A 14130-nucleotide genomic window follows, 5' to 3' on the forward strand; every position below is an offset into this window, starting at 1 on the left:
GAGAGGCAACCAGCTGCCTGCAGCCTGCTGCACAGCCCAGGGATTACGGACCAGGCCGGTAGGCAGGGGTGGGGGCATGACTGGCCATGCAGAGGGGCAAGGGGCAGCAGATACCATGGCAGGTGATACTGCAAAGAGCTGGGCTGTAGGGGGTTTCACGAGAGGGCACACTCCCCTCATCAGTGCATCTCTAGTGACCCATTGCAGTGCCAGATGGGTGCTGCGGGGCAGGGTCTGTCCCAGGGCCCCAGGGCAGCACTAGGGGGCGCTGTGCCTCAGGGAGCGGGGCAGGGTCTGCCCCAGGGCGGCGCTAGGGGGCGCTGTGCCGCAGGGAGCAGGGCGAGGTCTGTCCCAATGCCCCAGGGCGTTGCTAGGGGGCGCTGTGCCGCAGGGAGCGGGGCGAGGTCTGTCCCAGGGCCCCAGGGCGGCACTAGGGGGCGCTGTGCCTCAGGGAGCGGGGCGAGGTCTGTCCCAGGGCCCCAGGGCGGCGCTAGGGGGCGCTGTGCCGCGGGGAGCAGGGCGAGGTCTGTCCCAGGGCCCCAGGGCAGCACTAGGGGGCGCTATGCCACAGGGAGCGGGGCGAGGTCTGTCCCAGGGCCCCAGGGCGGCACTAGGGGGCGCTGTGCCGCAGGGAGCGGGGCAGGGTCTGTCCCAGGGCCCCAGGGCGGCACTAGGGGGCGCTGTGCCGCAGGGAGCGGGGCAGGGTCTGTCCCAGGGCCCCAGGGCAGCACTAGGGGGCGCTGTGCCGCAGGGAGCGGGGCGAGGTCTGTCCCAATGCCCCAGGGCGTTGCTAGGGGGCGCTGTGCCGCAGGGAGCAGGGTGAGGTCTGTCCCAATGCCCCAGGGCGTTGCTAGGGGGCGCTGTGCCGCAGGGAGCGGGGCGAGGTCTGTCCCAGGGCCCCAGGGCAGCACTAGGGGGCGCTGTGCCGCAGGGAGCGGGGCAGGGTCTGTCCCAGTGCCCCAGGGCGGCGCTAGGGGGCGCTGTGCCGCAGGGAGCAGGGCGAGGTCTGTCCCAATGCCCCAGGGCGTTGCTAGGGGGCGCTGTGCCGCAGGGAGCGGGGCGAGGTCTGTCCCAATGCCCCAGGGCGTTGCTAGGGGGCGCTGTGCCGCAGGGAGCGGGGCGAAGTCTGTCCCAGGGCGGCGCTAGGGGGCGCTGTGCTGCAGGGAGCAGGGCGAGGTCTGTCCCAGGGCCCCAGGGCGGCGCTAGGGGGCGCTGTGCCGCGGGGAGCAGGGCGAGGTCTGTCCCAGGGCCCCAGGGCGGCGCTAGGGGGCGCTGTGCCGCGGGGAGCAGGGCGAGGTCTGTCCCAGGGCCCCAGGGCGGCGCTAGGGGGCGCTGTGCCGCAGGGAGCGGGGCGAGGTCTGTCCCAGGGCCCCAGGGCGGCGCTAGGGGGCGCTGTGCCGCGGGGAGCAGGGCGAGGTCTGTCCCAGGGCCCCAGGGCGGCGCTAGGGGGCGCTGTGCCTCAGGGAGCGGGGTGAGGTCTGTCCCAGGGCCCCAGGGCGGCGCTAGGGGGCGCTGTGCCGCGGGGAGCAGGGCGAGGTCTGTCCCAGGGCCCCAGGGCAGCACTAGGGGGCGCTATGCCACAGGGAGCGGGGCGAGGTCTGTCCCAGGGCCCCAGGGCGGCACTAGGGGGCGCTGTGCCGCAGGGAGCGGGGCAGGGTCTGTCCCAGGGCCCCAGGGCGGCGCTAGGGGGCGCTGTGCCGCAGGGAGCAGGGCGAGGTCTGTCCCAGGGCCCCAGGGCGGCGCTAGGGGGCGCTGTGCCGCAGGGAGCGGGGCGAGGTCTGTCCCAGGGCCCCAGGGCGGCACTAGGGGGCGCTGTGCCTCAGGGAGCGGGGCGAGGTCTGTCCCAGGGCCCCAGGGCGGCGCTAGGGGGCGCTGTGCCGCGGGGAGCAGGGCGAGGTCTGTCCCAGGGCCCCAGGGCAGCACTAGGGGGCGCTATGCCACAGGGAGCGGGGCGAGGTCTGTCCCAGGGCCCCAGGGCGGCACTAGGGGGCGCTGTGCCGCAGGGAGCGGGGCAGGGTCTGTCCCAGGGCCCCAGGGCGGCGCTAGGGGGCGCTGTGCCGCAGGGAGCAGGGCGAGGTCTGTCCCAATGCCCCAGGGCGTTGCTAGGGGGCGCTGTGCCGCAGGGAGCGGGGCGAAGTCTGTCCCAGGGCGGCGCTAGGGGGTGCTGTGCTGCAGGGAGCAGGGCGAGGTCTGTCCCAGGGCCCCAGGGCGGCGCTAGGGGGCGCTGTGCCGCAGGGAGCGGGGCGAGGTCTGTCCCAGGGCCCCAGGGCGGCACTAGGGGGCGCTGTGCCTCAGGGAGCGGGGCGAGGTCTGTCCCAGGGCCCCAGGGCGGCGCTAGGGGGCGCTGTGCCGCGGGGAGCAGGGCGAAGTCTGTCCCAGGGCGGCGCTAGGGGGCGCTGTGCTGCAGGGAGCAGGGCGAGGTCTGTCCCAGGGCCCCAGGGCGGCGCTAGGGGGCGCTGTGCCGCAGGGAGCGGGGCGAGGTCTGTCCCAGGGCCCCAGGGCGGCACTAGGGGGCGCTGTGCCTCAGGGAGCAGGGCGAGGTCTGTCCCAGGGCCCCAGGGCAGCACTAGGGGGCGCTATGATACAGGGAGCGGGGCGAGGTCTGTCCCAGGGCCCCAGGGCGGCACTAGGGGGCGCTGTGCCGCAGGAAGCGGGGCGAGGTCTGTCCCAAGGCCCCAGGGCGGCACTAGGGGGCGCTGTGCCGCAGGGAGCAGGGCGAGGTCTGTCCCAGGGCGGCACTAGGGGGCGCTGTGCCGCAGGGAGCGGGGCGAAGTCTGTCCCAGGGCGGCGCTAGGGGGCGCTGTGGTGCCTGGCCAGGGGTGGTGAAGGAGTTTGCAGGAGGTGGGTGCTTATTCTACTGTCCCTTCTCCCTGTAGCTTTCTACTTCACTTCCAGCGTAAGTGGCTGAGCACATTCCCATGTGCTGACCAGTAGCCGCTGTGTTTCAGCCCAGAGGCAGCTGCAGCCTCATCCCTGGGGCAGGGGCTTCATACTGACCCTTTGCTCTGCCCCAGAGAAGCAGGAGAGAGAGTCTGGGGTGGATGCTATAGTCACTGACCGACGGTGCTGCTCTTTGCTGAGCCCCCCAGCCAATGTGCCCCACCCCGCACAGCGGGCACCGGGCGGCAGGGAGCTTTTGAGAGGCTGGCTATGCGGGCCGGTGGGGTGTGCAGGCAGGTGGGGATCGAGCTGCCCTGCCAGCCTGGAGCAGCTGTGGAACAGGCTCCCAGCAGGGGGTGAGTGCGTGGGGAGGACGTCATGGCTCGGACATGGGCGAGGAACCTGTTTTCTCACTGAGCTGTGCCCTGGTCCCGAGGCTGCCTCCCCCTCGCTCTGTGCAAGGGCAGGACCCGCTTACTCTGGGCAGGTCCTGGGGCAGCTCAGTTCTCCCCATGGAGCTGGCGGCGGGGGCATTAGTTCGGGGGGATGCTGCTGCCAATCTGGATAGTGATATTCCTGGGATCCTGGGGGGCATCCGATCCACCCACCTCCCCAGGGCACTTGTGGGGCAGGTCTGCGAGCCAGTGAGGGTAGCATAGCAGTGCCCCAGGGAGCCTGTACCCTAGTGCCAAAGGCTGGGTAAATGGGGGAGGGAGGGATTAACATCCTGGGAATCCCACTAGCTGTGCAGGCTGCAGGGGGCCTGGTGGGGTCTGGTTCCCCCACGGTGGGGTCTGGGTTCGCCCTGTCCTGTTGTGCCCCCAAGGAGTAGATGCCATCAGACCTGCTGGCCCTGCCCAGGTACCAGGCAGTTACCCTGGCGAGTTCTCCTTATCCCCATGGAGATGGCCTCCAAGGTACCACGCGGCAGCTGTCCCTGGGCCAGGCTCACCCGCAGCGAACAGCCCTGGCTGGAAGCCAGTGGACATGGGGGCCGGGTAGGACCAAGGAAGCGGGCAAGGGACGCTGCATGGTTACTTCCGGCTACACTGCCAGGTGGGTGGAGCGGGGGGCAGGGCTGGCTGGGCGTTCCTGGCCCCCGCAAGGCTGATCAGAAACAGCCCCTCCCCGCCCTGTGGTCCGAGCAGCTCTGCCCAGCCCCACGGCTGGGCTCCCTTGGAGCTGCTGGCCTCCAGGCCAGGTGCGTTCACTGGAACCCTTCAGCGGCTGGGCTGTCCTGCTGCTTGGATTGTGGTGGTGCCTGGATACGGGGAAGCAGGCCCTGCCCTGGCAGCATTGCTCTGCAGTCAGACACGTGAGCCGGTTATCATCTCGCTGTCACAAGGCCGGAGCTCAGCCCAGACACTGCAAGGTCGCGCAGTCTATGGTGGAGCTGAAAACTGAACTGGGTCCCTGAGCCCCACCCGGTCCCTGGCCCACAAGGCCAAACGGGCAGACAGCTGTGAGCAGGGAGAGCCGGCAGTTGCTGGCAGTCCCATGACAAGCTTTCTCCTGCAGGACCGCAGGCCAGTGCCTTCTGCTGCGCCAGAGTGAGCCCTCAGTGCAGCTGGGGAGCAGAGAGCCATGGAGCCCAGCATAAAGGTACCACAGGCTGGGGGGCCTGCAGCCGGGCAGAGGTGCTGAGCCTGTCACTGCAGCACCCGTCAGGCCCTGGACCCAGGCTGGGCTTTCGTGGTGGAAGGAGCAGGGGGTTCTGGCATCAGTGCAGCCAAGCTGCAGCACGGGGGGTGTGCCTGGTAGGACCCCTGTCCAGGGTGCTACCTGATGTGTTGGGGTCCCACTGCGTCCGCCCGTTCCACCAGCCTGGCTTCCCTCCCCCTGTCCTTGCTGTGCCAGGCCCTCCAGCCTTCCCTAGCGCACACACAGGTAAGGCCACAGCCAGACGCAGACTGAAATCAACTCTGTGGGAAGAGTCAGCCCAGGGATATATCCAGCACTCATGTGCACATCTCCTCTGGGGTGTAAACCCAAAATAATATTGTCTTGCGCTGTTCAGAGAGATTTGCACAATGCAAGCTCATAAAAATCTCCCCCTCCCTCAAGGTGGAGAGATGCACAGCTTTTTGCCTCCCCAGGTGTGAATTGCACAAACTGGGTTTTGAAAAGAACAAGAAATAAGTTTATTAACTACAGAAGGTAAATTTTAAGTGGATATAAGGGATAGCAAACAGAACAAAGCACACAAACTAAGCTTCATACACTGCAGAAACAGGTCACACATCGTAATTTCTCACCCTAAACGTTGTTTAGAAAGGTTGTAGACTTTTTGCAGCTCAGAGTTCCAGTTATGTCTCTTTACAGGCTAGACCCCTGGTCTCAGCCTAGACTCAGCCCTTGCCTTCCCGTAGCTTAGTTCCTTGGTTTCTGCAAGTGCTTTCAACCATCTCCCTTCTTGGATGGGGAGGTAAATGGAGAGTGCTGAATGCCTTGCTTCCCAGCTTTAAAGATAATTTACATAAGGCGGGAAGCCTTTCTTTCCAGTGGAAAAGTACCAGCAGTGTCCAAGGTGTCAGAGCAACCATGAGACGATGTTTATTTGCAAGGTCCACAGGAAGGAACTCCTGGGAAGATGGGGGATCCACATCTTTGAAGACTCATTGTCTTTTCCTAATGGCCCATTAAGGCTGATTGCTTACTGTCTGCTTTCCCAAGCACACAGTTGTAACTGGTACCTAGAAAATATTCCTAACTTTAGATACAGAAATGATACATGCATACAAATTGGATAAACATATTCAGTAAATCATAATTTTTCAATGACACCTCACATGACCCATATAGTATAAAACAGATCTTAGTTGTACCCTATTCATATCATAACAAGACGTCTCTGAAGAATATGGGGTGTCACATCACAGGGGACTCCTGCGGAAAGGAGCAGTGCCCCACGGAGTCAGCGCTGACCGCAATGCCCTACAATGCACTCTGCTTGTCCCTGGTGCTGCCAGCTGCTGCGGGCACGTTATGGGATGGCTGCAGAGTGCTCCACAACGCTCTGTACATGGCGCCCAGCCCAAAGTGGCTGCAGGAGCAACAGGGCTGGCTGAAAGGGGTCCTGGCAGCTGGTGCCCACCCGAACCACCTGCACCTGGAGCCAGCTGCTGATTCCGCCATGTGGCCAGCGACGCTTGGGCTGGGCTAGCCAGAGCCGGCCAAGGGTCCTGTGGCGTGAGTGTTCCCCTCTGTAAGACACGGGCCCTTCCTGTGTCCCCAGCAGCCACCCAGCTCCCCACAGAGGCAGGGCGGTGTGAAAGTAGAATGAATTATTTTGAAATTATAAAAGAAATGCTTCTTGAAGAGTTTGTTGAAATATAATTGTCAGGAAGAGAAACATTAAGGAGTGTGAGACAATGGGTCCTCAAACTAATTAACTTAGAGCTCCTACTGAGCTAGGAGATTGGTAAACGTTAGTATGCAAATAAGATACGTATGTATATTTGTCAGCTTCTGCTTCCTTTTGTCTCCTATGTTAAATTGGCTTTGGCTTCTTTGTATAAATAAGTTAGTTTGAGCTTTTGCAGGGGGCTCACATCTATCTGGGTGCATTGGCAAAGCACTTTGGTAATAAACAGAGTGGTCTGACAAATTCAGTGAGTCTTGAATCTGACTTTGACAGCGGGAAAGGCCATTCCAAGTCCATGGAGGAGATCCAGGCTGCCAAGAAGGTAATCAGCCCCCATGGGATGCTCCGTGCCGGGAGAGGTGGGAGGGGTTCTGAGCAGGGACTCCATGCCCATCCAGGGCTTGTTCTCCCTGGGTGGGGAGGCCTCTGAGTGAGGACCCACACTGAGCCAGGCTGGTTCTCCATGGGGTTGGGGGGGCTCTGAGGACTCACACCGGACTGGGCTGGTTCTCCATGGTGGGGGGGAGGGGGCTCTGAGGACCCACACTGGGCCGGGCTGGTTCTCCATGGCGCTGGGGGGCTCTGAGGACCCACACCGGGCTGGGCTGGTTCTCCATGGTGGGGGAGGGGGGGCTCTGAGGACCCACACCGGGTCGGGGTGGTTCTCCATGGTGGCGGGGCGGGGGGCTCTGAGGACCCACACCGGGCCGGGCTGGTTCTCCATGGCAGGGGTTTCTGAGGACCCACACCGGGCCAGGCTGGTTCTCCATGGTGGGGCGGGAGGCTCTGAGGACCCACACTGGGTCGGGCTGGTTCTCCATGGCGGGGCGGGGGGCTCTGAGGACCCACACCGGGCCGGGCTGGTTCTCCACGGTGGGGGGGCTTTGAGGACCCACACCGGGCCAGGCTGGCTCTCCATGGCGGGGCGGGAGGCTCTGAGGACCCACACCAGGTCGGGGTGGTTCTCCATGGCGGGGCGGGGGGCTCTGAGGACCCACACCGGGCCAGGCTGGTTCTCCATGGCGGGGGGCTCTGAGGACCCACACCGGGCTGGGCTGGTTCTCCCCTCCCGCGGGTTGGGGCTGGCGGGGCTCTGGCTCTGCGGCCCGTGCGGTGCGCTCCGTGCTCTCTTCCCAGGCGTTCCACACGCCCCAGACGTCTCTCCCCAGCCAGGAGGACGCCAGCGGCTCCCAGGTACCTGCCGTCTCCTTCGCTGCCTCAGCCCCGAGGAGCCTGCCCTGGCCAGGAACCAGGCGGACCCTGCTCCCGGGCCATGTGCCTGGCAAGCCTCAGGTGGGTCTGGATGCACCCACAAGGACCCCGAGCCCAGAAAGGGGCCAGGAGCTTCTAGAGGGGCATGGGCTGAGGATGGCCAGGCAGTGCCATGGGTGGGGGCTGAGGGTGGCTGGACAGTGCCATGGGTGGGGGCTGTGACAGGGCTGTGACCGGGTGGGGGCTGAGGGTGGCAGGACAGAGTCATGGGTGGGGGCTGAGAGTGGCAGGGCAGTGCCCAGGCGGGGGCTGAGGGTGGCAGGACAGAGACATGGGTGGGGGCTGAGGGTGGCCGGGCAGTGCCCAGTCGGGGGCTGAGGATGGCCAGGCAGTGCCATGGGTGGGGACTGAGGGTGGCAGGACAGAGCCATGGGTGGGGGCTGTGACAGGGTTGTGACCGGGTGGGGGCTGAGGGTGGCAGGACAGAGCCATGGGTGGGGGCTGAAAGTGGCAGGGCAGTGCCCAGGCGGGGGCTGAGGGTGGCTGGGCAGTGCCATGGGTGGGGGCTGTGACAGGGCTGTGACCGGGTGGGGGCTGAGGGTGGCAGGACAGAGTCATGGGTGGGGGCTGAGAGTGGCAGGGCAGTGCCCAGGCGGGGGCTGAGGGTGGCAGGACAGAGACATGGGTGGGGGCTGAGGGTGGCCGGGCAGTGCCCAGTCGGGGGCTGAGGATGGCCAGGCAGTGCCATGGGTGGGGACTGAGGGTGGCAGGACAGAGCCATGGGTGGGGGCTGAGGGTGGCCGGGCAGTGCCCAGGCAGGGGCTGAGAGTGGCTGGGCAGTGCCATGGGTGGGGGCTGTGACAGGGCTGTGACCGGGCGGGGGCTGAGGGTGGCAGGACAGAGCCATGGGTGGGGGCTGAGAGTGGCAGGGCAGTGCCATGGGTGGGGGCTGAGAGTGGCAGGGCAGTGCCCAGGTGGGGGCTGAGGGTGGCTGGGCAGTGCCATGGGTGAGGGCTGTGACCGGGCGGGGGCTGAGGGTGGCAGGACAGAGCCATGGGTGGGGGCTGAGGGTGGCCGGGCAGTGCCCAGGCGGGGGCTGAGGATGGCCAGGCAGTGCCATGGGTGGGGGCTGAGGATGGCCAGGCAGTGCCATGGGTGGGGACTGAGGGTGGCAGGACAGAGCCCAGGCGGGGGCTGAGGGTGGCCGGGCAGTGGGCAGTGGCCGGGGTGGGGTGCCTGCCCCATGGAGGTGGCTGTGTCAGCCCTTAGCCTGTTTCCTTTGCGCCCCTAGGACACGTCTGTGCCTCGTGCTGCCCAGCCAGAGCAGACCTGAGGGGCAGGAGCTGCCCACGTGCTGGTGGCAGGACGTGTCCCTAGCTGGCGCCCGCGGTGCATGTGTTGCCAGGGCAATGTCTGTCTGTCTGTCCATCCTGTCTGGCAGTGTTCCCCCCTCGCTATTCACTCCCTGCCAGGGCAATCAGTGCAGAGGGGGTGCCGGGGCGCTGCCCCCTCGCCCACTGGGGGGCTGGGCTTTCCCCTCTGCTTTTCAACCCTTTCCGCCCTCCCGCCACTCCCTGCCATGCCTGGCATGGTGGGTATGGCTGCCACACAGAGCCCTGTCCACCCTGCTCTGCGCACACCGGGACCTCAGCAGCCCCCCGGCCGGCCAGAGAGGTGCCCTGGAAACAGTTTGAGCCCTCCCCACTCCACAGTGTCACAGAAAGGGCCCCTCCCCAGCTCCCTGCGCTCCCCTCCCCAGCTCCCCATGCCCCCTCCGCCCAGCTCCCCACGCCCCCACCCAGCTCCCTGCATCCCGTCCCCAGCTCCTGGTGTCCCCTCCCACGCCCCACGCCCAGCTCCCCACGCCCCCCGCCCAGCGCCCTGCGCTCCCCTCCCCAGCATCCGGTGCCCCCTCCCCAGCTCCCTGTGCCCCCCGCCCAGCTCCCCACGCCCCCCGCCCAGCTCCCTGCACCCCGTTCCCCAGCTCCCCATGCCCCCCACCCAGCTGTCCGTGCCCCCTCCCCAGCATCCGGTGCCCCCTCCCCAGCTCCCTGTGCCCCCCGTCCAGCTCCCTGCACCCCCCTCCCCAGCATCCGGTGCCCCCCCCCAGCTCCCTGCACCCCGCCTCCCCAACTCCCAGTGCCCCCCATCCAGCTCCCTGTGCCCCCTCCCCAGCTCCCTGACCCCCCTCCCCAGCTCCTGGTGCCCCCGCCCAGCTCCCCACACCCCCGTCCAGCTCCCAGGGCCCCCCACCCAGTTCTCTGAGCCCTGTGTCCCATCTCAGGCTGGGATGGATGCAGAGGAGCCCCAGGGCTGTTCCCCATGTGGCCCCCCACCCCCAGCAGGGCCCCAGGGCTGGGCAGAGCTCAGACCCCAGACCCACTGCCCCAGGCCAACCCCCAAATGCCCCCCAGAGTGCAGGGACCCAGAGCTGCGGCTGCTGCATTCCCATTCATGCCAATGGCTGAGGGGGTTGTCCAGCAGGGAGCTGCAGACAGCCCTGGCAGTGCCCAGGGTCCCCTGAGGACTGGCAGTGTGCGCTCCTCCTAGCCCAAACCAGCTGCCCCCAGCCCCCAATTTGGGCAACCCTCCGCCAATGTGGGGGGATGGGGGGGTCAGCCAGGCAGAATCCCACCTTGGGGCCCTTTCCTGCTGTGCTGCACCCCCAGTATCATCCCCCCACTGGGCCCCTCCCGCTCAGGTATTGTCCCCCCCACTGCGCAGCCCCAGTATTGCCCCCCACTGGGGCCCTCCCCCTTGCATATTGTCCCCCTATTGTGCTCCCCCAGTATCATCCCCCCACTGGGCCCCTCCCCCACACCTCAGGTATTAGCCCCCCACTGCAATCCCCTTGGTATCACCCCCCCTCTGTAGCTCCCCAGTCCCTCCCCTCAAGTATTGTTCCCCCCCACCAGCTTTGCCTAGGTCCCAGTATCATCCTCCTGCTCTGCCCCTCCCCCCATTATTGCCCCCCTTGGGGCTGGAGGTGCCCAGTGCCCTGGGGGCAGGGGGCATGGCAGGAACTCCCGGCCCCTTTAAATGTTGGCAGCAAACTTCCTCCCCATTGCCGGCAGCTGCTTGGTCTCCAGCCAGTTATGTCAGCCCCTCCCTCCGGTCCTGGGGCTGGGCCCAGGCTGCTCAGAGCTGAGGGCTCTGCTGGAGCAGTGCTGCCGGGATCCACATGCCCCTGGCCCGCTGCACGCTGGCTCCCACAGCAGGAGGGGACGGGAAGGAAGAGGGCAGCAGCCCTCGGGAGGACAGACCTTTCCAGCACCTGGGTGAGACCCCCACTGGCTCTGCTGCGTGCTGGGACCACCCCCTCCCCCTGGGGCACTGGAGACATCTGACCACGGCACCGTGCCATCTGGGCACCCAGGCCAGGCAAGGCAGCGCTGGGCTGGCCCCGCTCCTCTGGCATACACGGGGCTGTCGGCAGGTGAGGACACTGCAGCCTGCCAGGCGGGCATGGGCTGTGCTGCCCCCTCCCACGGGCAGCTCCCTGCATGGAGGGTCCGGCCTGGCCTGGGAATGTAGCTGGGATGGAGAAGGCCAGCACCGCCCCTGCTCCCCTCAACACATCAGGAAACGGCAGCAGAGGGCAGCTGGGGGTGGCTCCACACTCCCCCCTGGCCTCGGCGCTCATCCTGCTGGCCGTGCTCTCTGTCATCCTGGCCACGCTGCTGGGCAACGCGCTGGTGGTGGTGGCCGTCTGCACCAGCCGAGCCCTCAAGGCCCCGCAGAACCTCTTCCTGGTGTCCCTGGCTTCGGCTGACATCTTCGTGGCCACCCTCATCATCCCCTTCTCCTTGGCCAACGAGCTGCTGGGCTCCTGGGGCTTCGGCAGCCTCTGGTGCAGCCTCTACCTGGCGCTGGACGTGCTCTTCTGCACCTCCTCCATCCTGCACCTGTGCGCCATCAGCCTGGACCGCTACTGGGCCGTCACCAGGGCCGCCAGGTTCAACCTCCAGAGGAGCCGCAGCAGAGTCAAGGGCATGATCGGTGCCGTGTGGGCCATCGCTGGCCTGGTCTCCCTGCCGGCCCTGTTCACGGCCCAGCCACAGGCCAAGGAGTGCCTGCTGAACGACGACACCTGGTACGTGCTGGCCTCCTGCACCGCCTCCTTCTTCGCCCCCTGCCTCATCATGCTCGCTGTGTACTGCAGGATTTACTACATCACCAAGCACAGGTGCTCCGGCATCATCTCCGCCAGGCCTGGCATGGGCCAGCGCCCCTCCCCCGCCAGCTCCTGCTTGCCCACTGCCACCCGGAGCCCTGCAGAGCGGGACGCAAGCACAGAGCAGGGCAGCCACTGTGCCCACAAGCTGGGGCCAGCTCGTCCCTCCAGGCAGTGGGCGGAGGAGGAGGCCAATGGTGCCAATGCCAGCCTGAGAAGGCCCAGGAGGCCTTCCTGGGCAGTGGCTCGAGGCCCCCGGCGGTGGAGTGAGCAGCAGAGCATGTCCATCTCCAGGAGCCGGCTGGTGCAGGTGCGGGAGCGCAGGTTCACCTTTGTCCTGGCCCTGGTGATCGGTGCCTTTGTCCTGTGCTGGTTCCCCTTCTTCTTCACCTACAGCCTGGGGTCGCTGTGCGGGGATGGCTGCCGCATCTCCAAGCCCCTCTTCAGCTTCTTCTTCTGGATTGGCTACTGCAACAGCTGCCTCAACCCAGTCATCTACACAGTCTTCAACAGGGACTTCCGCAGAGCCTTCCGCAGAGCCTTCCGCAGGCTCCTCTCCAAGGCCCCGCACTGCCCCCGCCCTGGGCTGGACCCTGGCACTGCTCCCCCGCCGGGCCAGACCCCAGCAAGGCCCCTGCACCACTGCCCCGTGCTGGGCTGAGATAATTTCCAGCTGGGTACCAAACTGCTCTTGGCCTCCAGACCCCGTGCTGGAATTATGGGTTCGGTGGCCCAGGCTGTGAGCGGAGGGGGGCTGGAAACTCTAGCTGCCAATTTTAGTTTTCAGGTATTTTCAAAAATGCAGATTTTGGGTATTTTAATAAAAGAGACTGAATCACAGGCCAGGCCTGGCTCTTGGGCAGGGCCGGTCCCCAGCATCCGGCTCCTGGGCTGGGCCCGGACTGCACCAGCTGGCTCTTGGGCTGGGCTGGGGCTCCATTTCTGGTTCCTGGTCCAGGCTGGGCCCATGGGGTCCCAGGCAGCAGCTGAGCACTGGCATGAGCACCCCTGGGGGAAGGGTGCCCCAGAGGCAGCACTGGGAGCAGGAGCTCTCTCTACCCTGGTATCCAGGGGCACACAGGGAGAAGCCTGAATCTGAGCCCTGGCGGGGAGGGTGTGGGGGTCTCACAGTCCCAGGGTGGAGGTGTTTGGGCGTAGCCTGGCCCTGGAGATCAGGCAGCAGACTGGTCCTGTGCTTGGCCTAGGGGACCAATGGCCCCCATGGGCGTCCCCTCCATCTGCCCCAAAGGCCCTATTCTCTCTGCAGCAGGCTCTGCTCGGCAGAGAATGGCCGTGCGCTTGGACTCGGCCCGAGTGCCCTGCAGTGTGGGGAGGGCTTGGCGCAGGGAGGGACACGTCCAGCGGCTCGGGGAGCCCTGGCGTGTCCTGCCCCTCCGGTGTGGGGCAATTATCTTGGCAGGTTGGAGCCAGGCCTGAGCCTGCCCTGGTCAGCCCCTCCTACAGGAGGGGGAGGGGGTTCTGAGCCCTAGGGATTCCTGCAGGCTGTTCCAGAGGGACACAGGAATGCCCAGTCCTGGGTCCTGTCACTGACAGAGACCAGCACCAGATGCTGCAGAGGGAGGTGCCAGATCCCTGCAGCTGACAGGGAGGGGGAACCTGCCCACAGAGTTAGCAGCTGGCTCGTGCCCTGGAGCTGGTCATTACAGAGTAAAAACATGGCCCTTCTGTTTTTACTCTCTAATGTCCATGGCTGTTCTCATTGGCCAGGGCAACAGCTGAGTCTGCCCTGAAGCCTAGTTTTCTCTTGGGCCCCAATGCTCTCTTGTGGCAGGGAGTTCCACAGGCTAACGGTGTGTGGTATAAACTGTGCTGCCCCCCAGGTGGGAACAAGGCCCCAGGAGCTGTTCCCTGCCCACCTCATGGGCTTGGGCAGAGCGTAGCCCAAATTACCCAGCTGCCCAGAGGCCGGGTTACCCCACGTCCGGGCTTCCAGACACAGCCCCTTTTCTCTGGCTGGAAGGTTTGTCAAATAACGGGCAATGTCCAGGCTTTCCACAGAGCAGAGTGCTGATTGGTCCCTCCCCTGCCTCTGCGGCTGATTGGTCCATTCCCCTGCCGCCACAGCTGCCAGCTCTGCCCACCCAGGGCCCGGCTCCCAGCCCTGGGGAGGGAGGTCCCGGCAAGGAGGCGCTGACTGACAGCTGGTGCTGCACCCCGGGCTTGCACCAGCCGCCCTGCCACCGTGACAGGGAGTGACGCTGGCCTCCGCCTCCAGCGAGTCACCCCACCACAGATACCCCCCAGCTATGCCCCCAGCTCCCCTCCCCGAGGCAGTGTCCTCTCTGCGGGAATCCGAATACGGGAACCCCAGGCCCCAGCTCGCTGTGCCGCAGCCCCTCTGCAGGAGTTCAGAGCTGCCAGGAGTGGCTGGGCGGGGGGCACAGGAGCGGCTGAGGCACGGTGGGGCAGAAGGGGGCTTCAGGAGAAGTCCCTCAGGCCTGGGGGAACAGGGGCAGCAGCTCACAGATGCATGGCCCCG

At 66.1% G+C, this 14130-nt stretch overlaps 2 protein-coding genes across 5 annotated transcripts in view; one reads left to right on the plus strand and one right to left on the minus strand.

Annotated features, from left to right (window-relative positions):
- Nucleotides 1-5007: 5007 nt before the first annotated feature.
- Nucleotides 5008-14130, minus strand: part of LOC140915469 (uncharacterized) — a 47757-nt gene continuing 38634 nt past the window's right edge. For 3 of the 4 annotated variants that reach the window (XM_073355070.1, XM_073355068.1, XM_073355067.1), the window contains one exon: nucleotides 5008-5573. The gene's annotated coding sequence lies outside the window, so the exon portion shown is untranslated. The remainder of the gene's footprint in view (nucleotides 5574-14130) is intronic. The other variant, XR_012160178.2, reaches the window with a different exon arrangement.
- Nucleotides 10513-12456, plus strand: LOC140916465 (alpha-2Da adrenergic receptor). Its single transcript, XM_073358108.1, has one exon. It carries the CDS (start codon nucleotides 10960-10962, stop codon nucleotides 12289-12291), a length of 1332 nt encoding a protein of 443 aa, XP_073214209.1. The 5' UTR covers nucleotides 10513-10959; the 3' UTR covers nucleotides 12292-12456.

This window comes from Lepidochelys kempii, chromosome 8, assembly GCF_965140285.1.
Source record: "Lepidochelys kempii isolate rLepKem1 chromosome 8, rLepKem1.hap1, whole genome shotgun sequence".
Taxonomy (NCBI): domain Eukaryota; kingdom Metazoa; phylum Chordata; order Testudines; family Cheloniidae; genus Lepidochelys; species Lepidochelys kempii.